We start from the raw sequence: 27776 nt of genomic DNA, 5'->3' as shown, positions 1-27776 counted from the left end.
CCAACCACTTATATCCGAGTTAGAAAAATGCCATGTAAAATATACTTGGACCAATTCAAGGATCTTCCATGTGGAGTTTAGGTTGACCGAGTCCAAATTATTAAACTCTGTATCATTATAAATGACATGTATTAGTGTAATTGTATATTAGTTAATGTGACAATTTTTATTCAATTGTATATTATAAATGACATGTATTAGTGTAATTGTATATTATTCAATTGAAAATTTTCAAACAAATATTTATGTATTTGTTTTCAAAGGACTATTGAAATAAATACACTTTTTAAATTTATAATATATAAATATTATTTATGTTTGATCAATCAAATAATATATTTGATTTGATTGATCTAATTATGAGATTTCTTGGGTGTGTGATTTAGGTTGACGAGGCTAAAGATACTAGTTAAGTTAATCAAGTTTGTTAGGCTGAGTTGATTAGTCAACTTAAACTCAAATGAGCAAGGCAATTTGATAATTAACAATAATTATTATGAAACCACCAAAGTTACTCAATTAATTAACCACTCTGCAGTCCTTCCTCACTTCCTCTCCTCCCTGTAAGTTTCCCATCCTGACCATGGACTTCACAAACGCCTTGAAGAAGTCTTCCTGCGAGCTCGCAAAGTGGGACACGAAGCCTTGGGTTTTAGGGTGCGTGAGAAGGGCCTCGTCGGAGGAGAACAAGCCCCGGCCTCGGAGGAGCAGCTCGTAGTAGGCGTTGTCAAACACGGCGGGGGTGACGGTGTCCATGGCCGACCCTGCGTTCCTCACCTTGTTGTGGACGGGGCAGATCCGCCGGAGCCGCGCCGCGAAGCTGGGGTCCAGCGTGGGGTCCGCGTCGGTGGTCGCGTTGAAGTTGTGGATCCTGTTCTGGAAGGAGGAGCAGTGGGCGAAGCCCAAGGTGTGCCCTCCTTCATCAAGGCAAAAACAAGTTAATTATTTTTAATCAAATTAAGAAGTTATTTTTTTAATTTTGGAAGTGAATTTTTCATGAACTCTCGTTGCACATGACACGGTCCCATCTCTCACCATTGCAAAAGAAGTTTTTGCTCACAGCAGGAAAGATACAGATAAAATTAAAGTGCAGGTTAAAACGTTAAGGAGAGGGGAATAAGAAGAGGCTGATGGAAAGAGACAAATAAGACAGCCAGAAAGAGGGCAGTTTGAGGGCTACATAATGCAGTGGCTTAAGGCAAGAAAGTGTACGGAAATTAACAATAAAAGGAAGGGTGGTGGATCGCTGAAACAAAGTTCACCAAAATTCTTCCTTACTTTTTGTTTTTAAAAAGAAAGAATATTCTTGGGCACGTCTTTACTCGTCAAAATAATATTTCTTTTTAAAAAATAATAATAATTGATCATATTTCTTATTCTAAAAATTATTAGCGAGTGCTGATTGACGATCGAGTGCCTAGTCTATGCGGCAGTTTAATCCCTAGACTTAATTATAACTGAAGCAGAGTCTGAAAGTGACTGTTACCTGAGAGAACTACCAAGTCCTTGGTGGACAGTCGTCTCTGCGAGAAGCTCTGCTTCAGCTGCGTGAGGTTGAAGGTCGGAGCCGGCAGTTGATTCGTCTCGTTGGCTCTGGAAACCCTCCCATCTCTTCTACCCTGCGGAACCTCCCACGCCGGCCCTCCCGACTGCGGCAGTACTCCAAATTATCAGACCAGAATCATCAATGCAAGCTCCCGAGCCAAAACCACCACACTTACCAGTGCGACCGAGTCCCTAGCAGCCAAAGCCAAAATATCGGCACAGGAAACCACGCCCGGGCACAGCTTCTCCACTGCCCTCTTGGCGTGGTCGATGACGTAGAACGCATGGAGCGAGATGTTCGGAGGCCCGTCCTTCTCTGCTTTCTCGCCCCCCTTCGAGTTCAGCAACACGGAAGCATCGCAGCCCTGCAACGACGACTACAGTCAATCCGACGACACCGCCGATCGATGAAGCCAGAAAAATAGAAGAGGTATATATACCCTAATGAAACAGTCATGGAAATGCATGCGAAGCAGAGCCGCGGGAACTGTGTTGTCATTCGCTATGGCCTTCTTCACGGCCGCAGTTACTGCTCGTTCGGCATCCGGGCAGGTCTTGGCGTAGTAGTCCACGCTCAACGCATTGCCCAAATGGAGAAGAGAGAAGACCAGAAGAGAAGCAGTGATCATGGAAGCCATTGCTGCTGCTTTCATTTGATGGGCAAGGCGAAGGTGGAACAGAGCACATATATATACAATGCACTGAAAACTTTTTTTTTTTTTTGAGGGTATTGGTAAAGGAAGGACAATGAGTGGAGTTGCGTTTTTGAAGCTATGTATCAAGTTAGGTTTCCCCCTCACATGTGCTCTAGGTACACTTGTCTCTTCCTATGAATTTCAAGATCAATTCAGTGAAATAGGTGGATCATGGCGGGCAAGAATGGAGAAGGAAATGGTAGGGTTCCATGGGACCAAGGATTAATTGTGACTCGCTAACAAACTCTTAACACCAATTGTCACACTTTGGGTTGCGGGTGAGGAGTGGCGACTAACCACTGGGGACTGTTTGGGGTACAAACTAATTAATCCTATGTTGAAATTAAAGCTCGAATAACTAAACTCGAATTTAAGTCATTTTGAATTATAGTTCTATTATGCTCGAATCAAAGTTCAAATAATTCGAATCAAATTCAAGCTCGAATCAAAGTTCAAACAATATTTCGAATCGAGTTCAAGCTCGAAGTTTATTTCAAACCGAGTTCAAGCCAAAAATATTTATATTTTGGAGCTTCTAATCAAATTTGAATATCACACGTATTTTTTAAACTCGAACTCAAATATTAATATTTTCATACTATTCGGGTTCATTTGGGGACGGTCTTTCTCCATGTATGTCAAGATTCTTCATTGATTTGTTTGTGTTAAATGGAAACCCTAGGGCACACAAGGAACCTATCACTATGAGTTGTTAAGGATGAAAAAAAAAACTAGGAAAAAAAGGTATAAAGTTTTTCTTTGTATGGGTGCAAATGGTATGAGTATTCATCGATAGTTAACCATGTTTAGTTGTGTCAAAAGAAAAGACAAAGACGGTACTAACATTCTAGCTCGAATAGGTTAGAGGACGGTGGCAGGAAGTTAATAGAGGAAAAGAACATTCTAGAAAATGAATATGTAAATTGATAATTGTAAACATAGGATGGCTGATGCACAAACCTTCTATTAATATGTAATTTTGAAAAAAAAAAAATCGGATTATATTGAGATATTTTTTGTACGCGACCTCATGTTTATACGAAAGAGATTATTTTCACGATTCAAATTTATAATTTCAAAATAGCACAACACTAATTAATTTTATCTTTACGGTAACACTCTCCTTCTAAAGTAGGACATGATGTAAACATTTTAAAAAGGTTAGATGAGTGGTTTAATAAATTATCGATTCAGTTAATTTTGAGGATACATGACAGAGACTTCACATGTTACATCCCAGTTAAAGATCGACTTAAGTTAAACGACGATTCTCTTTTTCTTTTGACGCATGCACGTAGGGGAAAGAAAATTCACGATTCGTCAAAGCTAGATGGACATGTACCTCAGAGGCAAGGAAAGGAAGAGAGTTAAGGGTAAGTTGAGGTTATTAGGGTTTAAGATTTAGGGTAAGTAGAGGTTATTATTAGAGAATTGTTGGTGGTTGGAGCTGAACTATCATACAAGGCGATGATGTGATGCAATAACATGGAGGTCTAAAGTGGGAGTAGGAAGCCCTGCATTGCATATCTTGTCCTTACCCGAGTGGGAATCAATCAATTAATCCATGATATATAATATATTAATTTGTTGGCACCTTAATGTAGATCAATTCGTGCTAAAGTTCGTTTTCAAATTTCAAACGGGTATAATTTTTGATTCGGAACTTAGAATCAGGCTCTGTCTGTCATCACGTGTACAGAATTCGAAAACCTATATTTGTTACTGGTGTAATCGTAACCATCAATTTTCAACCCAAAATTTTGACATTTAAACCCTTTTTAGGGTCTTTTTACTATTTTTGATAATTTTTATCTTTTAGGTATTTAGGATAATTTTCATATTTCTGATATTTTTTAAAAAGAATTTATTTTGATCTGCATCCATTTTGATTTAAGATCGTTAAATTAATTACTTTCCTTTTTTGAATAAAAATCTATTATTTTTTTTAATATTGGAATTAAGATATATTAATTGTAATTATTGTAATCTCTTCCCTTATTTGAGTTGGTATACATAATAGTTATGTTTAAATGTTGAGGGATGAACTCTATAAATTTTAATAAAAAATTTCCTTCTTAATAATTCTTTTTCATATTTTTTTCTTAATTTCCCTTTTTCACGTCAGCCTGCAAGATGTCACACCTAATAAATAGTGTTAATTTTTAATTTGTTAGTTGGCACACACCAGCTAATTCTTCGAATCAATTAATTTTGAGATGGTCTATTTATCCCTATGAAAGTTTTTTTAAGTAGCCATCAAAGTAAATCGATCGAGAGGTGTTCATGTCCACTTTCTTAAACCTTCTATTCATGGGAGGAATATTCTTATATAAGTGGTCGTAGTTTCCATCGTAATTTGTAGGATCTGTATTTACAAGTCGAACTAGCTAGTGCTCATCGAAGTCTCGGGGACAATAAATAATGTGTTAATGCAATATATAGATATAAAGTAACATGTATTTATTATCCATCATCAGAATCTTTGCATATATACTCTTTGACATGTGGGGATTGAGATGCAGACAAAAAATAATAATAATAATAATAATTGTAGGTGGCAGTGACTAATTATATTCATATTATGTGACGAATACCATCAAACCAATTATACATATTTATCTACGAATGAGCCAAAGTGAATACTAAAAGAAGAATCGTCAACTTGTAAGGTGTGCCACTTTTGTATTTCATATTATTCTTCTTCCCTCTTTATTTGTCAATGTCCATGTTTTATGTTTTCCTATTCAACTGTTGTGACATGAAAAAAATTTTAAAACTTTGTTTTATGTTTCAGCGGTGTTGATTGTGGTTTCCATTTAAGAAATCGGGAGAAAGAAAAGTTTTTATGGTAGATTAGGAGTAAATATGGGAGCAAAAATATGTCAATTAAATAAGGGGAAAGTCTTGTGGGTTTGAGGAAGTAAATCATGGGTTCAGATTTTTTTTCTTCTTGATTCTTAAATCAATAGTAATTATTGTTTCATGAATTTATGCAAATAGTCGTCATTCTAAAAGTTTGGCGTTTGGTTTAGGGAAATAGGAGTGGGGAATGGAAATGAGAATCATTGATTGTCATTGTTAATGTTTGGATTATAGGAATATGAATGCAAATAAGGAAATGAATCCTTGAAATTGGGTAATAACTCATTCCCATGTACCTCCCCTTCAATGAGTCATTATCCTATTTTCATCAATTAAAATATTTTCTTATTCCAAAAATACCCTTGACCTAAAACTAAAATTTTCTCCCTTAATACCAAATATCAAAATATGTTTATTTATTTTTTCTTTCATATCACTTCTCTCTCCTTGTTCTCTCTCATCATATTTTTTCTCTCATCATTTTATCACACAATTTCTCTCTCCTTAAGCTCTCCTATCACACTCTCTTTACTCTTTTTTTCTCATTACACTTTCTCTCTCATCATACTTTCTCTCTCCTCAATTTCTTCCATCGCACTCTCTTCCTTCTTTTTCTCTCATCATACTTACTCTCTCCTCAATCTCTCTCATCACACTATCTTTTCTCTTTTTTTCTTATCACACTTTCGCTCTCATCACACTTTCTCTCTCCTCAATCTCTCTTGTCACACTTCTTTTTTTTTTCTCAATACACTTTCTCTCTCCTCAATCTCTCCCATCACACTCACTGCTCTCTTTTTTCCTCATCACACTTTCTCTCTCATCATGCTTTCTCTCTCCTCAATCTCTCTGATCACACTCTCTCCCCTCATTTTTCTCATTACATTTTCTCTCTCTTCATTCTCTTCCATCATACTTTCTCTCACATCATATTTTCTCTCTCATCTTCTCTCATCATGATCTCTCCTATCACATTCTCTTTTCTCATTTTCTCTCATCACACTTTCTCTCTCTTCATTCTTTCTCATCGCACTTTCTCTCTTATCAGACTTTCTCCCTCATCATTCTCTTTCATCATATTTTTCTCTCACATTCATCTTTCTCTCACATCTAATTTTTTTTTCTTATTTTCCTTTAAGGGTAAAAAGGAAAATTTTGATTTATTCCAATAGAAAATATACAACTAACCAAACATTGCTTTTAAGAGTGATATTCATGCTCATACCTATTCTCATTCTACAATACAATGATTCTCATTCCGATTCCTATTCCTAGGAAAAAACCAAACGCCCCCTAAATTAGTGAGTTCTAGCTCTAAATCCGCACAATACTAAATTAGTCCTATAAATTAGCACAATATTAAATTAATGAGTTCTAGCTCTAAATCCGCACAATACTAAATTAGTGAGTTCTAACTCTAAATCCTTCATTGTATGTAATGTTGATAAATCTTTCAATAGTAAGATTATTTTTTTATTACCCTTGAAAATTAAAGAATTCTTAGATTTATTATGACATAGAGGTAATTCAAATCGATTGACACGACAAACTAATTTTATTGGCCTATATTTTTTGATGAAATTTGACAATTCCCTAAAATTTCAAAGGTGAACATGAAATTTGACATAAATACAGACAACCCCGCGTTGAAACCTTCGAACCGTTTCATCATTAACAAGTCCTCTTTAGGAAATTCTAATTTTTAAATTAAAAAATTTGTTTAATCCATAAACAAAAAAGGGGGCAAAAAGAGAGAGACAAAGGTCTCTTTCTTCTCCCAATTCACTCTTTTAGTTATTAAATCTGGATATCCATGTTAAACCCTTTCTCTTTCTTCTTCCTTTTTCTTTCTTCTCCATCTTCTCTCTGGATTCCCTTTCTCATCTTCTCACCTATGTTAAGGCTATATTTTGAGTGGGGGTGTACTTTCCCATTTATTAGGACGGTTAATAAAAAAATTTCATAACAAATTAGTCACTTTCAAAATTAATTTGTTGGAAGAATTGGATACCTAAATTACTTTAAAAAAAAGAAGTGAAGATCGCACTTGAATCATGAAAAGAAATTAAAATTTTATGTGTTTAGAGGAAAACAGAGAGAATGATTTAAGTAATTCTTGATTAATTTTCTACACATAGTTTTTTAGTTTTATGAGCTCTTTACTTAGCTCCATTTTTTGAACTCTTTACTTCGAGCTTAATTTTTGGGTTCTCTTAAACAAGCTCAATAAGTCGCATGTGCAGTCCAGTTCTTGGACTTCTTTAGACAAAATTATTATAATGCGGTTATCAACTACTAGTGGGATGGATCATCATTTCTGACCACTAATAATTGGACGATTGACAATTAATAATGATAATTAAAATTAATGGTCATCGAGTCGAGATTAATAACATGTAGAAATCAGCGTCGGAGCCAAGAATTATAATTTGCTCAAGCTAAAAAAAATAATTAAAAATAACAAAAAAAAAACTCAGAGTAAAAACAGAATATGATTTGTAAATTTAAGACCGACGTAGTAAACAATTGCATATAAAAAAGAATTAAAATGACCTCTGAATGAACCCGGGCTAAAGTCGAAACAATCGAACAATTCCTAAATTTTTTAGAGATCGTGGGAACAAAGGGTTAACTATGCAATATGTTAATAAATATCATACATATACTTTTCCCTTCATCTATCTGTATGTTTGTTTTATCTGTTCTTGTTGATTAATAGTAGGTCAGATTGGACGTCGGACCGGCCGGTCGATGAGAAATCGGAGGAAAAAGCTGGTCGAAAAGGGGAGAATCATTCTTTCATTCATTCAGTTGAAGTGGCATGTCATTCTCTCTTTGCATGTTCTTCAATTTCTCTTTGCTTATTTAAGAAGACAAGCCGTTACTTTGCAATCCACAAATTTTAATAATTTATTAATCATTTTTCTTCTGCCTTTAACACAGGATGAAATCCGAACTAAATTCCTAATAATATGAACTAAGGAACAGTACTAGATTTTCAGTAGTCTATTAAATTCAACTAATCTAACTGCTCAAACTTTTAAACAAAATTATTTTACTCACTCAACTTATGATCAATCATCAAGTGACCAGAGAATGAAAAAAAAAATTCTTTAAAGACATGCGTCCGTCAAAAATTTACCTTTTATTTTATTATAATAAAATTATCACCCTCTAATTAATTGGATACCTCATAAAGACAACACTTATATTCAGTTGATGAATCTTAAATATCACACATTATTTATAACAATGTTGCTCAAAATAAAAACTCTAATAATCAAGATAATTCAAATGATATGGTTGATTGGAAAAAAGAATTTTACAACAACCGAAAAAACAATCTATTAGATTTGACCTATTAAATCGTATAGATGTACATAAAAAAAAAATACACGATTCTATCTCACATTAATTTCATAGAGATTGAAGAAGACTTGACCTTCTCAAGTATGACTGGTTGAAAGATTTGGAAGGCTAAATTGATGGATAGTTTTGGAATGAGATATGAGGACTGAGATAGAGTAAGTAGAAATAGTGAAAGAATCAAGCGAACTAGACAAATTGAGTGGATAAGGAGACTCAAGATGCAAGACCCACATCATTTTTTTTTACCGATTTAGTTGCATCGATGGCTGCTTCCAATAAGTCAGCTTCAGCCAAGAATGACTCTCTCTACACATTCAAAAATCTGATGGCCAGATGCCGAAGTGCCCTTCGTCGCTATTGTATGCATACTCATCCTCCCAATGGCTTTCCTTGACTGAGCTCGCCGGGTTTTGCTCTACAAGAGGGGCAAAGGATTGTTGTGATCTAGTCTTGGGAATGAGCAAAGTGATTATGAATTCCATCTATAAATTAGTTGATCTATACTAAGGCAGTAAGTAAGAAACTATACAGTCAATGCATAAATGAACACCAAAGAAACTTTATAAATGCTTGCATAAAATGGTAGGCCATAAATAAATAAATGTTTGTGCACAGAAGATTCTTAGGATGTTGCTTTCGTAAGTATCGCTCGCTCGAACTTGGACAGGCCTTTTGTGTCAATGTGCTGATTGATAGTCATGGCACTACTAGTTGTATTCTTAAGATAGAAGACCGGAATCATCCACATGACAGAACTTAAGTCTTTGCCTTAGGACTGTGACCATCCTTCAACTTACCTCTGGTACACAACTTTGCTTTCTACATTTTACTTTATTGTTTTGTTGATAGACAAAAATTTGATCAAGTTTCTGTACAATATGAATGTTGATTCCAACATTCTATTAATAAAAAGAAAACTCTAATCAAATTCTGTGGATATAATCATATGCATATTCTGTCATCCCGCACTTCAAAATTATATCCTAGTATTGTATGCTATTCTGTAAGTTTGCATCTCTAACAAATTGTTTAAATTTGGTCATGACAACATTTTTAATACTTATAATATTTTTGTTACTTAAGATTAATATTAAAAAACATGGTTATAGATGATTCCCTTTCTTTCAAACTCGGGAAAAAAAATTATGGACTTAGTTTCAATAAAGTAGCAGTCTGATGCACCAAGCTCTGTCAATGCGAGGTCACGAAGAAGGATTTATTGTATGCAGTCTTATCCTGCTTTGCAAGAGCTTGTTTTCGAGACTCGAACCGTGACCTCTAGTAATCCTATCTGAAAGCGGGGGAGTGGGGGAGATAGCGCGCTGACTAGGGGGCGTTGAGGTGGCTTGGATGTCGACCATGTGAAGACTCTGAACCGGAGGAATGTGGTTGAGCGAGCCTAGAGCTAGGAGTTGCGGACCTACGCACACCACAAACAGAGCCAACGGGAACGTTAGAGCAAGAACCAAGGAGGGATTTTTGTCGTAAGCACTCCAACGCTCAAGTCAGAACAGTAGCCGAGCGAAATGGAGAAGACGATGAAGAACAACAATGTAATGCGTGAATGTGTGATGCATATGCGTTCATGAGTCAACACGACCAACAGAGAGGATCTCCTTTTTATACCGCCTCTCATAACCTCCATATTAATGAGGTGGTAGAAAATGTCTGGTGTTAAAATATGTCGGGAGGTGAAGAATGTACGACAACCTTCCTATAAGCGGAGGAAGGCTCCATTGCATGCATATGTCAGAGTAATGGCATATTTCCTGATAGGTTGTTATGATTCTCTAACAATGTTGTGTCCTAGAGAGAGTCTGACCGGCTCTGAGCCGACCGATTGTATACTAGGAGTCATGCATGTGGGGAACTAGGCCTCGGATGTCCGACCGGTGCTAGGATTAGACGGATGTAAGCTAGGGTCATGCCCATGAGTGGGAAGCTGAGCCCTGGAGGTCCGACCGGCTCCAAGCGAATGTAAGTTGAGAGTCTTGCCTTTGGGGAAGTGGGGAGCTCGGCTCCGTAAGTCCAACCGGCTCTGGGACGAGAAGATGTAAGTTGAGAGCTTTACATTTAGAGTAGTTGGGAGCTGAGCCCCTAAGGTCTGACCGAATTTTGAGTCAACCGAGTTTATGTTGGGGATTCGACATCCGACCGGACAATATGTCCAGTTGGACTTTATGTCGATGTTCATCTTGCACTCGACCGCTATACTTGAATATAGAGTTCGGTCCATCCGAGCGATGTGCCTAGAGTGTATGATCGACCCTTTGGTTCAATCAGCCAAAGCACTCAACGGTGATACTGGACTTCTTTCGGCATGACATCAATACGACCCGAGAGTTGATCCCTTCTTGACTTTGACTGCCACATCAACTGACTTTCTTTACGTCAAACCTACCTTCGGAGTCCACCATACTCGTTGTATCATTTAAGCTACACGGCAACAACTTTACCATTGTATCAAGATTAAACACATATATGCTCAGCTTATTCACATTCATGAATAACGTTCGCGAAAAATGTTTGTAAATTATATTTATCAATAAAACTCTTATCAACATGCTAAATAAATAAAGAAAGTTTCAAAATGAACACACAAGTTTGTATTATGAAGCTCAATAACCAACCAAACAAATTTAAAATATAAATGTTTCAAACAAGCTTAAATTGAGAGCTACATATCATCTAAACCAATCAAACTCAAGCTCATAAAAAAGAAATCAAGCCAAGCTTCAACAATTATTTCTAACAGCTTGGTTCATTTTAGACTTGGTTTGGGTCGGTTACCTTATCAAACAAGTTTAGATATCACAAAGCTTGGCTCTACTTGACTGATTTACCGTTCTACTCATTTTTCCAAAAAGATTTAAAGTTTGGATACTTAAGATGCATACGTCTTTCTACACATTTTTGATCTCTCTTTAGCTGTAGGTAAACAAACTGTTGAACATGTTAACCAAAAAAGATATTCATAAATTATAGGATCCTTCTTTTCCTATCTAGTAGGACTAGATTTGATATATTCCTAAATTTCAGTTCTCATTCAGCAAAAATTAATCAGGAGTTAACAGTTGTACGAGAAGAGCAAGCAAATCAAACCTTCAAGGTGAGTGGTATTAGATGAGCAATGTGCAAGTCTTGTAGCTACATTTCCACAGCCCATTAGTCCTCGGAAACAGAATTTGAACTCCTCCTGGATGGCATTTTTCCACCATTGCCTCCAGCATTCTTGGATTGCGTCGCTGGATGGACACAGTAACTTTTATCATGGCAGGCAATGGAAAACGCATGAATCTAGATCCTGAGCGCCTTTCACTGACGTCTGTTAAGGGAAAGAAAGACCCAATTTCTCCTCAATCTTCCTTTTCAAACCCACAAGCAAACACTTGGGGCTCGCAATCTCGCTCTCCACCGCAGCTTGGCCCTGAAGCCTCCTCATCAGCGGCTGGAACCTCCTTCTCCAGTGAAGCTGCGTGGACTTTCTTTTTCTCTTGATACTTGCTCACAGCCTCTCGATCTCCGCCAGGCCTTTTCTTTGTCGAAGAACTCTTCCCCGTAGATTCAGCGGTCTCCAATGCTGGGCCCAGAGTACTTTGATGTATTGATGTCGGTGGCCTTCGTTCAAGATGCCATAGAAGAAACTGTCGGAAGAACAAGTACGGATCTGAAGAAAGAACTCAAAAATTAGGGATCCCATGAAGAACTAATTTGAAGAAGTACATCAAAAACTAGGGATTCACGGATGACGCGATTAACGCCAACAAACCTTCGAAGCAATAATCGCGTAAAATCAAGAGGAGCCACCGCCCTCCAGAGATCACAAAATCACCATGAACGAGCAATCAATCTCGAAAAGAGAATCCATGGCGGATGCTGGAATTGGATGAAGCGCCCGATTGATGATCTAGAAATGCGAAAAAAAAAAAACGTTTTGGGAAAAGACAGAAATTGTTGGTGTGAAATGAAATTCTCCCTATTCAAAATTCCAAACTTCGTCATTATATAGGAGAATTGAGGTGGACCCCGCATGAACAACTAATTAGAGACCAGGTATATAATGGAGTAAGAAATTAATATATTCCCTGAGGGAGGCCTCGTTGAGTCTGGAAAGAGCGAGCGAAGTCTTCCTATGAACGGCGAACTTATTCCCTTTTCCTTCGCTTGGAGGAAGGCCAGCTTCTTGACGGCGTGGGGCAGAACAGTGGACGACAAGAAAGAGCATTCGATCCCAACTTTCCTTCCCTGGCACAAGCATTGCATTATTCCTCCACCAAATCCCCCAACTAGCAAGGAACAAAAGGTGCGGGGGAAAGAGGGAAAGGGCGAATAGGGATTAGCCTCTTTCTTTCTTTTTATCTTTCATTTGATCGATATCATTAACAAGATCGCTGGCGTTGCTTGGAAGGCTCTTTACTGGTATTGATATTTTAGTTTAACATTTCCTCCGTTTTTTTTTTGTTTTTGACTCTGCGGTTTGATAATTATAGCAATGCGTTTACCCCCGCGATTTTAGTGCCTTCTTAATTTTTTTTTTCTTATTGATGTTGTGGTTCTTGATGCGAAGGGGTTGGAGTTTAGAGCGGAAGATGGGGTTCGTCGATGTGGTGTTGGGGCTGTGCGGGTTCGGCCTGGGGTTGTCGGCGGGAATTGCCATTGGATATTGCTTCTTCATCTACTTCCGGCGCTCTCATGTCAAGGTACGCGCCGCTTGTTCTACCTATTTTTTTCATGTTTTCCAGCTGCAAACTCTCAGTTTAATTGTTCTTTTACAGTTGGAAAAAAATAATTTTTTATGTTGATTTAAAAAGATATTGGTTTGTAGATCCATATAAGAACAGTTTCAAGGTGAAGAATTTGGAATGTGGAAAGACTGAATTTTGATTTAAGTTGCTGTTGTCCTGTTGATTGTGAATTGTTTCTCTCACTACCTTGGAAAAGCCTAGCACCTGTATATGTTGACTGCTGATTTTTTCATCAACAAGTGCATATATGTAGGCAAACTCAACACCGAGCTCCAATTCATCGGGATTAAAAAACATCCATTTAACTCAGCGTTAGGTGATATCCCAAAAGTACTTATAATTTATACATTAGGTATTTGTAGGATCTTTATGTTATGGTGCTCCCTTAGTTTAGAATTGGACAAAAATGGTACTCTACCCAAGGTTCAAAATTTCGAGTCATGTCCAAGTTTTGAACTTTGATTGGAACAAGATATATGAGACCAGTGGATAATTATAGGGGAAAGAGGATAAGATGAAAGGAAAAAAAACACACAGCTAGATATCTAACTTCGGACTGTGTTCCATCTTGAATGGTATAACTTTGACATTGTATTTTACGAGTAAAAATTATAAAATAACAAATATTATTTTAATTCATCTTGACACATTTTATAACATCTCAAATGGTGTGAGATGTGAGTATGACACAATAGTCATCCGTATGATTGACATGACACAAGATAGATTATAGTATCGAGTTTCGGTATGTTGGCTCACCTAGTGTAAAACATAGTTCTTGATTTTGTTCAATCAATAAAACTCATTTCTATTAATCAAGTTGGTTTTCGTAGTTTCTTTTTGTCATTGAACAAATATTAGCCAAGCAAAACACAAATGTTTTTCCATGCTTGTTTTGTTGCTTCAATTTGGTTTCTCTAGGTTTGATTATTAAAATATAGTCCATTGGAAAACTTACACCAAATGGCAATCTCTCTTTTGTGTCTTGATCAGGAGCCTAAAATTCGTCCACTTGTTGAACATGATACGCAATCATTGGAGCGTATATTTCCTGAAATCCCCCTCTGGGTGAAGAATCCAGACTATGATCGTGTACATTGACCATCCCTATTTTATCCACATATTCATCAATGGATTTATTGATCTTAATAACATAGTCTAATTTTTTCTCTCTCATCTCTTATTTGATGTTTGAAGATTGATTGGTTAAATAAGTTTCTTGAGTTGATGTGGCCGCATCTGGAAAAGGTAATGTATTGGTTCTTTAAATTGTAGTATTGGAGCATAGGTGTAGCTAGCATTGATCGTCTTTGCTTCGGTATTGATATTTAAATTCTATGATAGGCTATCTGCAGAACTGCAGAACAAGTAGCCCGGCCTATAATTGCTGAAAATATTGTTAAGTATAAAATCAGTTCAGTCGAGCTAGAAGCTTTCACACTTGGGTCTCAACCACCTACTTTTCATGGTAAGTGTTTGTTTTATTTTGGTGCATGTTTGTCACTAACTTTCACGTTTACTAAATTGAAGCGGTCTTTTTTGGATAAAGTTCGTGCCATCTGTTCTTCTACAAAATAATTGGATGGATAAATTAAAGGGCATTGGAGTTCCAAGGAAATTGACATTTCAATCCTTTTCTTAATGTCAACTTGGAGCATACTCATTACTAAAATCGTACATTGTTTTCAATCATTTGTTATTCTATTCATTCATTTGCAAGAGTAAGAAGAACTAGTGTTTTTTCAGTTTTATTCTGTTTATGGATTCATTGTTTTTTCTATTTACTCAATCTGATAATGCATCTCTGACATTGAACTTCCAGGGTTTATCTACTCTATCATTATTAGGAATAAAGATGAATTAGCATTTTCCAGTTTTATTCTGTTTCTATGCATTCATTGCTTTTCTATTTTTCATTCTGACAATATAGCTTTGGCAATGAACTTCCAGGAATGAAAGTTTACACTACAGAAGAGAAAGAGCTCATCATAGAGCCATCACTAAAATGGGCAGGGAACACCAACGTGCTGGTTGTTGTTAAAGCTTATGGATTAAAGTTGACTGTTCAGGTCATTTGTGTGCTTTGCACTTGATATCGACTAATTCCATTATGGCTAATGTGTTTCACATCGTATGCGGAGAAATAGTATGAAACCAAAGCAGCACAGCTATTCGTCTTGCTAACCTTTTTGGCAGTTTCAACTTTTCAGATGGTTGATTTGCAATTTTTTGCTACTCCACGTATTACCTTAAAACCATTGGTTCCCAGCTTTCCATGTTTTGCAAAAATCCTTGTTACCCTCATAGAAAAGGTGTGCAAAAAGACAAATTGATTTTTTTATGCCTATTGTTCACTACTCAAGACATTCATAAGGTGGAAGAGATTCAATATCCTCAGTTACTACTACTTTTCAGCCATATATCGACTTCGGGCTGAAACTTATGGGAGCTGATCTTATGGCAATTCCAGGTCTTTACAGATTTGTCCAGGTAGTTCATGATTTTCTCCTGACATTCATTTTTTAGTATACTCAAATCTGGCCATATTATGCCTAGTAACTGACCCTTGATATTGTTTTAAAAAAAAATCTTTGATAATCTCACTTTGATGTTCAGTCTTAATGAAGTTTAGTTATTTTTCAGTTTGGCATTTTTCTTGGTACCTAACTGATTCTGGAACTCGAGACATAATGACAAAGTAACTAACAGATGGTTTGACACTTGCTAATTGCCTAGTATCAAACATCTAGTGAACGCAGGAGTTTTTCTTATTTGTTGACCATATGAAAAGTTTCATTGATCACATGGCTATTCTTTCCTTCTGATTCATCGTTTTAGCCTAGCTATACAAGCATAAACTCCCAAGGGACCACATGGATTCTGAAAGCTTCCATTTTTGTTTTAAATAACTTAGTCTTTTTTAATTGTCATGATCCGACGATAAAGTGAGAATTGACTATGTTATTACTTGAAGAGTATCTTCTTCAATACTTAACCTTATATGCTTAATTATTTCTCTGATTATACATCTCTAATAACTGCAGGAGACCATCAAAAAACAAATTGCAAATATGTGTTTGTGGCCCCGAACACTCGAAGTGCCAGTTCTAGATATTACAAAGTAATTCAACACAAATGTGTAACCGAAAAATTAGTAGATATGTTTCTCTAAATAAAGCACTAATTTTATATTGCAGAGCCTTAAAAAAGCCTGTTGGGATTCTCCATGTGAAGATCCTCAGAGCATATAAACTGAGAAAGAAAGATTTAATAGGCAAATCAGATCCATATGTCAAACTCAAGCTGTCTGATGACAAGCTTCCCTCAAAAAAGACTTCAGTGAAGCATAACAATCTTAACCCAGAGTGGAATGAGGAATTCAAGTTCGTTATCAAAGATCCTGAAAATCAACATGTGGAGCTTAATGTCTTTGATTGGGAACAGGCATGCAATTTTTTCAGATTCATTTGTTTGTGCTCATATTTTGCATTCTGTCTCTCCCCTATGCTGGTTAAATGCATGATTTATGTAGGTAGGCAAACACAACAAAATGGGCATGAATATTATTCGGTTGAAAGATTTAACCCCGAACGAGTCAAAAACTTTGACACTTGACTTGCTCAAGAATCTTGAAGCGGAGAGTGACAAATCGTACGGGCAGCTTATTGTGGAACTACTGTACAAGCCTTTCAAGGAAGATGAGATACCACAAGACGTTGGTGATAAAGAAGCTCAAAAACCTCATGATGATACTCCATCAGGTGGTGGCTTGTTTGTAGTTATTGTTCATGAAGCTCAAGATCTCGAGGGCAAGCACCACACAAACCCTTATGTGCAGATCACTTTCAGAGGAGAGAAGAAGAAAACTAGAGTATACTTTTATCTAGATATCAAATACTAGCTTCTTTTGCCATCTTTCTAAATATTTATTATCTAACAATGAGATAACATTTTTTTTCAAATTATGGTCCAGTATATCAAGAAAAGTAGAGATCCACGTTGGGAAGAGGAGTTTCAGTTTGTATGCGAGGAGCCTCCGACTAATGATAAAATGCATGTGGAAGTATTCACTAGGCCTCCAAGCATTAGCATCCATCCTAAGGTACAGATTGATGTCTTTATTTCTTGCAAGATATTGTTTACTGATAAACAAAAATTAATTATGGATAAGATCATTATCATCGTGATATGCTAGTTCAGTGGTTGGTTTAGTTTTAAGCCGTTAGCATCAGCTATATAATCGTTAGTATGATCAAACGCATATATAAATCAATGTGAGGTTCAAATCATAATGAGTAATAACACTACCTACATGACACTTTGTTGATTGTCTTTTCCCTTCACACAATCTCAAACTGATTTCAGATAGTTGGATTTTCTATTACCATTCTAATTTTTTTTGACTCATTGGCTGTTTTCTTGCGGCACGGTCTGATACATATGTTGAATGTCGTTTCAGGAAAGTTTGGGGTACGTCACCATTAATCTTGCAGATGTTGTGAATAATAAGAGAACCAACGAAAGGTATCATCTTATCGACTCAAAAAATGGCCGAATCCAAATAGAACTGCAGTGGAGGACTTCCTAGAATCCCCTTGAAGAATTAGTCCTGGCTTGGCATCAAGAACCCCAAAACTTGAGGGAGGAGGTAAGTTATTATCCATTAGATATGAAATTGTGATTTGTTTAACACAGCCCAAAAAGGAAGAAAAAAATGTTGCCTGCAGCAACTATAATACTAGTTGATACCTGTAAACATTTTAAAGGAAAACTATTTTCTCAGAGTTTCTGTTTAAAAAAAAAATGGGTATTGATGTGTGTTTGTGTGAGAAAATTATGTGATAGTCGATCAAATACTAATTGGCCACTAGTCCAATAGCCTTCCCTAACCCAGGAGAGAAAGAAAGGATCAATGTTGTTTGCTTGGGATGAGAGTTTGGAGGTAGGAGAAGAGGATGTATATTATTTAAAAGATTTTTTGCCTTATTTGTTTGCATTATATCTTATGCCTAGTCGAGTAACCGACATAGAACTATTTGGGAGCTTACTATTAGTGATTTTTTTTAATGTTGTTTATCATATTTATATTTAAATAAATATTATATTTATAGTCTGATTTAATCTTCTTCTTTTTTAATTTAATGTGCATATTTATTTAATTTTATATTACTTAATTAGAATATTTATTGATTATTTAAGTTTATATTTGTGCTAGTTGCAATTTCAACCTTTAATATTCTCATTTCTTTCTAATCTACTCAAATTGGTCACATTATGAAAATAAAATAAAACAAAATAGGGTATTTGCGATGTAAAAACACTTGTGAGATAATTAATAGAATTGAAATAGTGATTAGTTAATTAAATCCAAACTTTTATTTTGGGAAAAAAAATATATATGCTCGCGGGTCTTCTGTGACCGTTGGATCTCAAACGGGCGTCATACGATCTCAACAAATTAAAGGATAATTTAGTCATTTCACCATCTCTATATGTCGAAAAGTCGAATCCATCGCTAGGGTTGTAACAAGATTCCGCCGTCATCCCTCCTGCTTCCCGCCATGCTGACCAATCAACTGTGATTCATCGGACAGCAAACTCCAATATCTCATGCCTGGCGGGTCTTGGGTTCCACTCCGGTCCCAATTTTCCTCCAGTAAGGAAATCCACGTCTGATTCTAAACAGACAGCGGATCCGACTCCGCACTCGTTCCTCGGTTTAGTTTTCAATTAAGAACTCGCGCCGCAACCCTTATCAAAACCCGCATCCATCCCGCCATCTCTTTGGATCGTCACTCCCACAGATATAATTTATTCAAAAAAGATTGAATAAATACAGTGAGGAGTGAGGAGGAGATCGACGTCTGCTGTTGTTGCAGCTGCTTGGAGCGGAAGATTGTGCTCCGGCGTGATGGATCAGCGCATGGTGGATTCTGATCGTAGAGCTGTAAGTAAAACTTTCCAGATTCCGCTGCTTCTTTTCTTTCTTCACACCGATCTCGATCGGAATCGGAATCGCAATCGCAATCGTAGCGCTGATTCGTTGTTAAATTGTTCGATCTGCAGTCTCCGGAATGCAGAAATCCAAGTAGCAGCGATTACGAGGTCAAGAGCTGTGGGGCATGCCGAACCACCGAGACGCCCCTTTGGCGATCGGGCCCTGACGGCCCCAAGGTAACTCATTTTCCCCAATTTGGTTCTTTTCAGGCATAAAAGCTTTGATCTTTGGCGTCAATCGATTTTTCCATCCTTTAGACGCTCTGCAACGCGTGTGGGATCCGATACCGGAAGAACAAAACAGAACCGGGAATGAAGGCGAAGAAGGAGAAGAAAGAATTGTTCCTGGAGGTCCAGATGCCGGGATTGGGGCTGAGAAAGAAGCGATCTGTTATCCAGAAGCATTGGAGGAGGTGGTGGCGGAGGAGCATGATTGGGGAAGAGGAGCAGGCTGCTGTCCTCCTCATGGCTCTCTCCTATGGCTTGATTTATGACTCGAGTTGAGTGCTTCTTCAATATCTTTCATCCCTATGATCTACTTGACTACTTTCTCCAATCCTGTAGATTCATCCATGCAAGATCCAGCTCCATTTCAATAAAAAAAGATAGCAATTTCCTCATTGCAAAACGAGTAAATGGCCAAATGCTGCAATTGATTTTTGATCCATGGTTCCATGGATGAAGTTGTTAATGCCATTGGCTTTAAATGTCTCATACAATTGAATTGGTTAGTTCAACTCGATGAGTGCCAAATTCCTAATTCGATTGTGAAATGCATTTCTCAGGTTCACTGATTCAACTCCTTGATCTTGTTTTCAAATTTCTTTGGTAATCATTGACATGTAAAAATGGCCATTAAACACTTTCATAACATTATTGGTGGCACTATTTGAAGAGCAAGGATGTGTTTTTCTTCTTCCAATAGGTCAATTGCCATTACTTTTGTGCCCTAGTAGTAGTTTGATTGTCTCTCAGTTGAGCAAATAATAGTTACTAAAGCTTAAGAGCAAATGGCTTGTTAGTGGTGATAGATTCTTGTTTTGTCAAAAGAGTCTTGTCTTGATTGATGCATGAGGTAGCTTATTCAACTGTGAAATTTGTAGGTATCTGTCCCAGAGCTTAAAAAAAACTTTAGCCTGATCAAGCTACTTGTCTTGTGCTTTGTCTGGTCGAGTGTCCAGACTTGTCATTTTATGAACAGGGCATCATTTTGAAGTCCTCATGGAATATTCACTTTTTCGTTCGAAAAAAATATTTTTTTTGTTTGGGGGTGGTAGATGATTTTCTTTTTAGTTTCTCAATTGGATAAATTCAAAATGTAATTTATACATATCTAGAAGTAGATTCGATTACAGTTTGAAATTGTTGGTTCGATGATTTTAACTATTTTGAATCGTTAATTCAATAGTTCTTAAAATATTAATCTTTAATCTTAATTGTTTAAAACCGTTATAATTCAATTCACTTTACACGATGGTTCAACACGTTTAAGATTATTATTATTATTTTAAAAAAATATATTTCAAAAATATAATTTTATAAAAAAAATCAATGGTCGGAATCTACAAATCAATTTCATGTTTACCTATATTATATCTTTTAATTAATTTATATATTTAATAATAGCTTTTACTATATATCTTATCCTACTATTTATTAATAATATGTCCTCTTTATTAGCTAACCTTGGTGAAATTCAAAATAAAATTAAGTTAATATTTTTTTCTATTCATACAAAAAAAAAAAAATTTCTAAGATTTATTAATAATTTCTATAAACGCATCAATCATCTAGTTCGAAATTATTGAAATTTTTTCATTAATTAATTAGAAATTTAGGATTCTCTTTAGTCTCACATCTTAGAATTTGTAACATTACCAATAAAAAAGTTTCTATAAATACCTTATGCCGACGATATTAGAAAGTATACTTTTCTCGACTTTTTAGCTAAGATCAAGTATGATATTAAATTATTTTTTATAAGAGGGAGTCTGTTACAGTAGCTTGCTACTGGAATTCTTGGGTGTCACTCTATCATTGCACTATTACATGGGTCTAGTGTCACTATATTATCATACTATTGCATGGGTATGACACACCCTTACCAATTTATGGATGACCTTTTAACTAAGATTAAATATATATTTGTTCTTATCAGTTTAATATCTTTATAACTTTAATGGGGCAATCCTCAATTTTTTATAAGTACCCTCAAAGATGTGGAAAATTAGAAAGATATTAGAGTCTTGTCACACTAAAAAAATAAAAGTTGGGACAATCTTCAAAAATTAAAATTATTTTTTATAGGTCAATTCTTCTTCCTTCGGATCTCTTCTTACATCTCCACACCTGATATAAGGGATCTGCCTCGCATAATACGTGTGCATGATCACTAGTATATAGAGAGAGAAAGAATATGTTGAACGCCCCTAGTGTGCATCCACGTTGGGAGTGTGAGTGCACGGCGCTCTCATATCACTTTAGGACACCCTATGTGTACTCTAGCGCTCAACGTAGACATGTTATTATTCAAATTAAATAATTTTTATCAAACAAATCATTATTGTTTTTTTATAAATTCAATATTAAATAAATAAAATAAAATTATTAGTAATTACGAGTTAAATAAGATTTATAAATTTAATTAATTTAAGATAGAATAATCGGTTGTGAATTAGCTTTAATAGGAAGTTAAAATAGCCTCACATAAAAAAAAAACATAAATAGATTAAAAAGATTAATTTAAATAGATAGATAGAATAATTAATTCAAAATAAATATGTTAAAAAATTAATTTAAATAAAAAGTTAGAACTACATCATTAATATTACTTAAATATTATAAATAAAAAAAATCATCGAATCCCCAATTTGAATCAATGGTTAATTGGGCCTCTAAATTATAACCGACTCAACTATGACTGGGTCAATTATAATTTACGTTCGACTAACTAGATCAATAGATAATCAGTCCATTGACCAAGTTACAGGCTCAAGCCAACCTAACCTAGAATATTCATCCAATTTAAGATTGGAATGCTAATTCTTTTATTATTATTTTTTTCTTTGAGGTTTTAAGCTTATTTCTCCCCACTAGCTCTCTCCCTCTGGTAGTTCAGGATACCTAAAATCCCTCTTATGTTTACTTTTAATTTTAATGATTTTTAAATGTACACCTTTTTATTTGCTTCTATTTATGAAATTGACATGTTCGTTTTACATATATGAGAGTTATATGGACCAAAAATAGGAATGAATTATACCAAATAATAATTATTATAAAATATTTAATAATAATATAAATGTTTATATTATATTCATTAATTTTATTTTTCTTATCAAACTATGCATTCCTATAGTTATCTATTTTATTTAGTTATATTACGAGGATTATTATTTATATAATTTTTAAATTTATTTAAAAATAAGTTTAATTTTTAAATAGAAGGATATGTCAATTTATAAATTTTATGAATATCTTTATTATTGTTATTATTATCTTTGTGCCAAATTATTACAATATGTTATATAGTTTCCTTAATAAAAGATGATTAAAATAAATATCTCATTGAAAAACAAAGTGAACTGACTCATTAAAAGGGGTGTTTCAAGAATAAAAAAATTTGCTAGATAGAGTTACTCGAATTAATATAATTTTTAAATTAAAAATATCATTGGATATGAATTTACTAATGCAATAAGTTTTTTTTAATAAAAAAACTAAATTTAATAAAAAGATGCAAGGATATGTGAAATCTCTAATTTCATAATGTTGCAAGCTTGTGGTGTTTAAGGTGAAAGTTAGTATCATTCTAAATTGGATTGAAACAAAGCATAACACCTTTTGCAACTTGCATAGCACTCCATGACTTCTCTCCTCCCTCGCTTATTGTTTTATGAAAAATATGTATAATGAAAAAGTGTAAGGTTATAAAAAGAATGAGAAGTGATATTCTTAAGAAAAAATCACAAGAAAAACTCTTAGAGTGCGTTTGGTTCAAGTCATCATGTATAACTTTGGTTATGTGATTACCAGGTAATCACATAACCAAAGTTATGGGAATAAAACATAACCAAATGTTATTTGGTTCAACCTAGGTAATGCAACAAAAACTTGTTTGTTTGAAGGTTTTAATGAATACCCTAGTTTAATATTTTACCGTATTACCCTCAATTACAAAACCAACTATACATAATATTATTATTATTATTATTTATTTATTTATTCATTTTTTAATGTTTTTTAATTTCCTTTTTCCTATATATCTTTTTTACTTTTTCATGTGTTTTTTTTAATTTTTTTTATGTTTTTATATTTTTATATTATTTATATTTATATTTTTTTACATTTTTTAATTTTTTTTTTATTTTTTTTTATTTTTTAAAATTTTTATTTTTTTAAAATTTTTAAAAATTATTTATTTTTTTTTTAAATTAAATTTTAAAATTTTAAAACATTTTTTTTATTTTTTTTTACATTTTTTCTCTTTTTTTTCATGTTTTTTTTCTTATCGGAGGGTATTTTTGGTAAAAAAAAAATCGTTAACCCCGAAATGAAGAAAAACCTTAGTTTTCTGAAGGTTTCCGATTCCGGGCTGCATGACCCTTTTGCTGACGTGTCGGGAATGAAACATTACTCGGGAATCATCAAATACCTAAACCAAACAAAGTTTTTGTTGATAACCTTGAATGGATAACCAAGGTTATCAAGAATAACCCTGAACCAAACACACCCTTAAGGATAGACACATAAATGATGGGACCCACAAAAAGTGATGGGTCCCATCATTTATGCGTCTATCTTTAAAAAAAAATTTTGAGATTTTTCTTTAAGAATATCATAACTCAAAAAAAATTATTAAGAGATTTTTTAATAATAGAGAGATGGATAAATGTTTTTACTTTTTTGTGATAAATCCAATAGCTCCCATGGTTCGAGATGCAATAATTTTTTTTTTTCACATGTCTTAAATATACAAAATTTCAGAAGGTACCTCTAATTTTTTACCTTATGGGTTGTATTAAAAAGTTTTATTTGTTTGTTTAATTATTTATAAATATTTCGCTTGTCCATGAAATGATTAGCGGGCCGAATCGTGTTCAATACTCAGCCCAGGCCCAACTTAATCACCTTTTGGTCCTGTTAGGCCCATTTACTGAGTATGTGTTATAACATTTAGGGTTGCAACCCTAGATTGACACAGGGAGAGAGAGAGCTATAAATAGCCCTTCTACCTCTGCCGCCGCTTTCTCTGCGTCGTTCTTCTTGGCCGTGCAGGAGGAAGAGCAAGGGGTGAGTGAGAAATGGTGTCGCTCAAGCTCCAGAAGCGGCTCGCTGCGAGCGTCCTCAAGTGCGGAAGGGGGAAAGTCTGGCTCGATCCCAATGAGGTCAACGAGGTCTCCATGGCCAATTCCCGTAAGTACCTCAACTCCTCAGACTTTTTGGTCTCAGATCCGTCTTCTTACCATCGGAGAGGAAGGCGCAGAGATTTCACGTGTGTACGGACTCATTTAATTGTCTTACTTTTGGAACTTAGAGATAATGCCTGATTTCTTACTTTGGTTCAGTGTCCTGCGTCAATAATACGACATATTGTTTATGTATGATTTGAATCAGTTATTGATTTATAGCGTATTGCTTTTTAATGATGAAAGCCACCTTTTTCTTAAAAAATTTGGTCTTTCAAATCATGAGTATCTGATATGACTATGAAGATTCTAATGTTTCTCTTAGTTGTTGTCGTGTGACCTTTGATATCTTTTGAGATATATGATCAGGAAATTCGTGTCTCTATTTGTTCTTCTCGGTAGTTGCTGCTTGTTACAATTGAGGTAATTGGCGAGGAATGGATGGGAGAAGAATTGAGGGGAATGATTTGATTTCACTTCAGAAGATCCAAGTAAAGGTTCCCTGCACAATGCAATGGAGGTCAATGAAGTAGCGCATAGCTGTTTTATTGCATAGTGATCCATCCGGTTGATTATAGGGAATACAAGTACTCCCTTATTCAACCTCTTTGATTCCGTGGAATACTAGAAGTTCCTGCTTTTTCTCATTCTCTCATTCTTTCACCTATACATTGTTAGTTAATGCTATAGCTACATGAGCACCATGCAACATCAATGAATTTGCCTTGTAACACTTGCAATTGATCTCAAGAGGGATTTAATTGTATCACTGGCTGGCGTTGTCCAAAAATTTGATCTCTTGTCCTTTATTCAGCTTCATTAAACTCATGAGGCAACTAATTACTTGTGTGGGTTTATGAACCGATACTTACACCAAGTCATAAACGTCCTATACCATTTTATCTAGTTAATATAGAGTTGTATTCCAAGCCATAGCCTCGTGATACAGGAACTCTAAACAATTTTATGAATCAACTCAGTTCCACTCCTTGTGTGCAGTGTACCCAACTTAAGTTTTGTTTCTGGTTAAAACATCAGTCGTGCATACCATTTATTTAGCAATCCTAAACTACCCACCTTTTTCCACTGTGCCCTTTCCTTTTCTAGAATCTTCATCTTTCAGCCTATTGCCATATTGCTCTCTTCTCTTCATTTGTTGCTACCTTGTTGTATCACCTTTGTCAGCTGCCTACTTCTAAGTTTTTGCTTGTTCTGATTTGCATTTCCAAATTCCAGATACCAAATGCATGCTGAAAATACAGCTCACACTACTGTGAGCACGTTGCATCCATCTTACTTTCCACTATGCTTGAATGTGAATCATTGATTTCTTGTCTCTTAGTAGTGTAACCTACTGGCTGCTAGAGTTTTATTTATTCGCCGCATATATTCTTTAAGCTAGCAGTATAACATAATCACATTAACTTGTTTCCAACAGAACCAATTTTGCACTTATCTGTGAGAAATATAATAAAATATAATTCTATAGATTATTATGATTGTATTGCTTGCTTTTGCAGTCCATTTGTAAAGATTAAGTCTGACAAACCTTGCTTTTACCCATAACAGACATTTAATTTTTTTTTTTCATTCTATACTTTCTTTTACATCAACATCTCATCCTTTTTTTTTTTATTTTTTGTTTAAATTTGCCTATCCCATGTATGTATCGGTTACACTAGATTAGTTATTGCAAAACAAATAAGGGCACGATAGAGAAACTGTATCAGGAGAAAAAACCATTTGGAATGCGTAATTATTTGCATCATCATCATCAAGGCATGGTTGTCCCAACTATTTTGGTCAGCCATTTTTAGATTTAGAAACTTTACAACGCCAGTTGTCAAGGTCTAAGACAACCCTCAACCTGGCAGTTTTTGAGTTTGTTTGCAGAGCGGTATAGTTATGTTATTTATGGATGGAATATACACTGTATGGCTGCTCTAAGTTAAAAATTTCAACTGCAGGCCAAAATATTAGGAAACTTGTGAAAGATGGTTTTATCATCAGGAAGCCAACTAAAATTCACTCACGTTCTCGTGCAAGGAGGGCTTTAGAAGCAAAAAGAAAAGGACGACACTCTGGATATGGTAATTATTTATATTCTAAACAATCTGTGCTTATCTTTATTTATTTATTTTTTTTTTCCATATTACAGGTAAGCGTAGGGGTACAAGGGAAGCAAGGCTCCCCACAAAGGTGCTCTGGATGCGAAGGATGCGAGTTCTGAGGCGCTTGTTGAAAAAGTACCGTGAATCCAAGAAGATTGACAAGCACATGTACCACGATATGTACATGAAAGTTAAGGGTAATGTATTTAAGAACAAGCGGGTCCTCATGGAAACCATCCACAAGTCTAAAGCTGAAAAGGCCAGAGAGAAGACTTTGGCAGACCAGTTCGAAGCTAAACGTGCAAAGAGCAAGGCCAGCAGAGAAAGGAAGATTGCTAGGAGGGAGGAACGCCTTGCTCAGGTACAATACTTTTGCTTCTTATTCCTCTTTGATTAGACTTGGACATGCAGCTTGTAGTCGATGATTGTTGCTCTAGTCTGTTACCTGGCTTCTTGTTATTTGTTTTCAATGGTTTGTCAAGATGTCTCCTTGTAGAAAAAATTGTTATCCGGATGAGACTATTCTATTACTGATAGGCATTTGGTTGATTTCAACCCAGTGGAGTTTTGTTAGTTGAGACTTCTAACATTTCGAGTCTGATAGTTTAGGAGGGTCATATAGCCTATCTCACTTAGTGGACTTGTAACATCTCATTGTGTGCTGATCTTGTGAAAAACAGGGACCTGTGGAACGAGCCCCTGCCGCCGCACCTGCTGCCCAAACAGAGTAAGTAAACTCACCTTCGAATTTGTCTAAGACCTACACATTTTTTGTTCATAGTCTGATGGTAGTTTGTTTTTCATGCAGAGCTCCCAAAAAGGCTAAAAAGTAGAGTATCGGTTGCTGGATAGGTCAGAGGGGATGCTGTTGCCGTAGTTTCTACAATTTGTTTTGCAAACAGTAACATGTTGGGAAAATAACTGTTAGAACCTCTTGTATTACCTTTTTTTGTTTGCTCCAAATTACATATTATGGACCTGAAACCTAAGTGTTAACTTTCTAATCGTGGTATTGAATTTTGTGTATGAGTTTCTTGTGCTTAA

General features: G+C 35.4%; 4 protein-coding genes, 1 long non-coding RNA gene and 1 pseudogene across 5 annotated transcripts; 4 read left to right on the top strand and 2 right to left on the bottom strand.

Annotated features, from left to right (window-relative positions):
• Positions 1 to 450: 450 nt before the first annotated feature.
• LOC122042300 (peroxidase 64-like) lies at positions 451 to 2251 on the bottom strand. The gene is made up of 4 exons (XM_042602336.1): positions 1986 to 2251; positions 1722 to 1910; positions 1487 to 1649; positions 451 to 917 (listed from the first exon to the last, which is right to left on the bottom strand). The coding sequence occupies exons 1-4, from the start codon at positions 2196 to 2198 to the stop codon at positions 520 to 522; spliced, it is 963 nt and encodes a 320-aa protein (XP_042458270.1). The 5' UTR covers positions 2199 to 2251; the 3' UTR covers positions 451 to 519.
• A 6116-nt stretch (positions 2252 to 8367) lies between these two features.
• Positions 8368 to 12443, bottom strand: LOC122042299. The gene is made up of 3 exons (XR_006129197.1): positions 12241 to 12443; positions 11574 to 12138; positions 8368 to 8886 (listed from the first exon to the last, which is right to left on the bottom strand). It is a non-coding gene; the product is annotated as an uncharacterized LOC122042299 (long non-coding RNA).
• A 121-nt stretch (positions 12444 to 12564) lies between these two features.
• Positions 12565 to 17998, top strand: LOC122042298 (synaptotagmin-2-like). The gene is made up of 13 exons (XM_042602335.1): positions 12565 to 12890; positions 13039 to 13171; positions 14210 to 14308; positions 14414 to 14464; positions 14561 to 14684; positions 15167 to 15285; positions 15427 to 15528; positions 15632 to 15706; positions 16261 to 16337; positions 16414 to 16660; positions 16749 to 17087; positions 17190 to 17318; positions 17676 to 17998. The coding sequence occupies exons 2-13, from the start codon at positions 13061 to 13063 to the stop codon at positions 17802 to 17804; spliced, it is 1602 nt and encodes a 533-aa protein (XP_042458269.1). The 5' UTR covers positions 12565 to 12890; positions 13039 to 13060; the 3' UTR covers positions 17805 to 17998.
• A 974-nt stretch (positions 17999 to 18972) lies between these two features.
• On the top strand, positions 18973 to 20083 carry LOC122040007 (GATA transcription factor 16-like). Its single transcript, XM_042599395.1, has 3 exons — positions 18973 to 19163; positions 19283 to 19390; positions 19472 to 20083. Exons 1-3 carry the CDS (start codon positions 19128 to 19130, stop codon positions 19715 to 19717), a joined length of 390 nt encoding a protein of 129 aa, XP_042455329.1. The 5' UTR covers positions 18973 to 19127; the 3' UTR covers positions 19718 to 20083.
• A 1056-nt stretch (positions 20084 to 21139) lies between these two features.
• Positions 21140 to 21317, top strand: LOC122044517 (annotated as a pseudogene).
• Positions 21318 to 24416: 3099 nt separating this feature from the next.
• On the top strand, positions 24417 to 27776 carry LOC122042297 (60S ribosomal protein L19-3-like). The gene is made up of 5 exons (XM_042602334.1): positions 24417 to 24628; positions 26589 to 26711; positions 26780 to 27093; positions 27413 to 27459; positions 27541 to 27776. Exons 1-5 carry the CDS (start codon positions 24517 to 24519, stop codon positions 27563 to 27565), a joined length of 621 nt encoding a protein of 206 aa, XP_042458268.1. The 5' UTR covers positions 24417 to 24516; the 3' UTR covers positions 27566 to 27776.

Source organism: Zingiber officinale, chromosome 2A (assembly GCF_018446385.1).
Source record: "Zingiber officinale cultivar Zhangliang chromosome 2A, Zo_v1.1, whole genome shotgun sequence".
NCBI lineage: Eukaryota > Viridiplantae > Streptophyta > Magnoliopsida > Zingiberales > Zingiberaceae > Zingiber > Zingiber officinale.
The sequence above is the reverse complement of the archived record's forward strand: the minus strand, read 5'-3'. Positions and strand labels throughout refer to the sequence as shown.

Coding starts and splice junctions, on each gene's coding strand:
- LOC122042300 (XM_042602336.1), bottom strand. CDS start 2,198: ATGAAAGCAGCAGCAATGGCTTCCATGATCACTGCTTCTCTTCTGGTC. Junction 1,650..1,721: donor CTAGGGACTCGGTCGCACTG/GTAAGTGTGGTG, acceptor GTACTGCCGCAG/TCGGGAGGGCCGGCGTGGGA. Junction 918..1,486: donor GGACTTGGTAGTTCTCTCAG/GTAACAGTCACT, acceptor GCCTTGATGAAG/GAGGGCACACCTTGGGCTTC.
- LOC122042298 (XM_042602335.1), top strand. CDS start 13,061: ATGGGGTTCGTCGATGTGGTGTTGGGGCTGTGCGGGTTCGGCCTGGGG. Junction 14,309..14,413: donor AGAATCCAGACTATGATCGT/GTACATTGACCA, acceptor TGATGTTTGAAG/ATTGATTGGTTAAATAAGTT. Junction 15,529..15,631: donor TTGTTACCCTCATAGAAAAG/GTGTGCAAAAAG, acceptor ACTACTTTTCAG/CCATATATCGACTTCGGGCT.
- LOC122040007 (XM_042599395.1), top strand. CDS start 19,128: ATGGATCAGCGCATGGTGGATTCTGATCGTAGAGCT. Junction 19,164..19,282: donor TGGATTCTGATCGTAGAGCT/GTAAGTAAAACT, acceptor TTCGATCTGCAG/TCTCCGGAATGCAGAAATCC. Junction 19,391..19,471: donor CGGGCCCTGACGGCCCCAAG/GTAACTCATTTT, acceptor TCCATCCTTTAG/ACGCTCTGCAACGCGTGTGG.
- LOC122042297 (XM_042602334.1), top strand. CDS start 24,517: ATGGTGTCGCTCAAGCTCCAGAAGCGGCTCGCTGCGAGCGTCCTCAAG. Junction 26,712..26,779: donor AGGACGACACTCTGGATATG/GTAATTATTTAT, acceptor TCCATATTACAG/GTAAGCGTAGGGGTACAAGG. Junction 27,094..27,412: donor GGGAGGAACGCCTTGCTCAG/GTACAATACTTT, acceptor TGTGAAAAACAG/GGACCTGTGGAACGAGCCCC.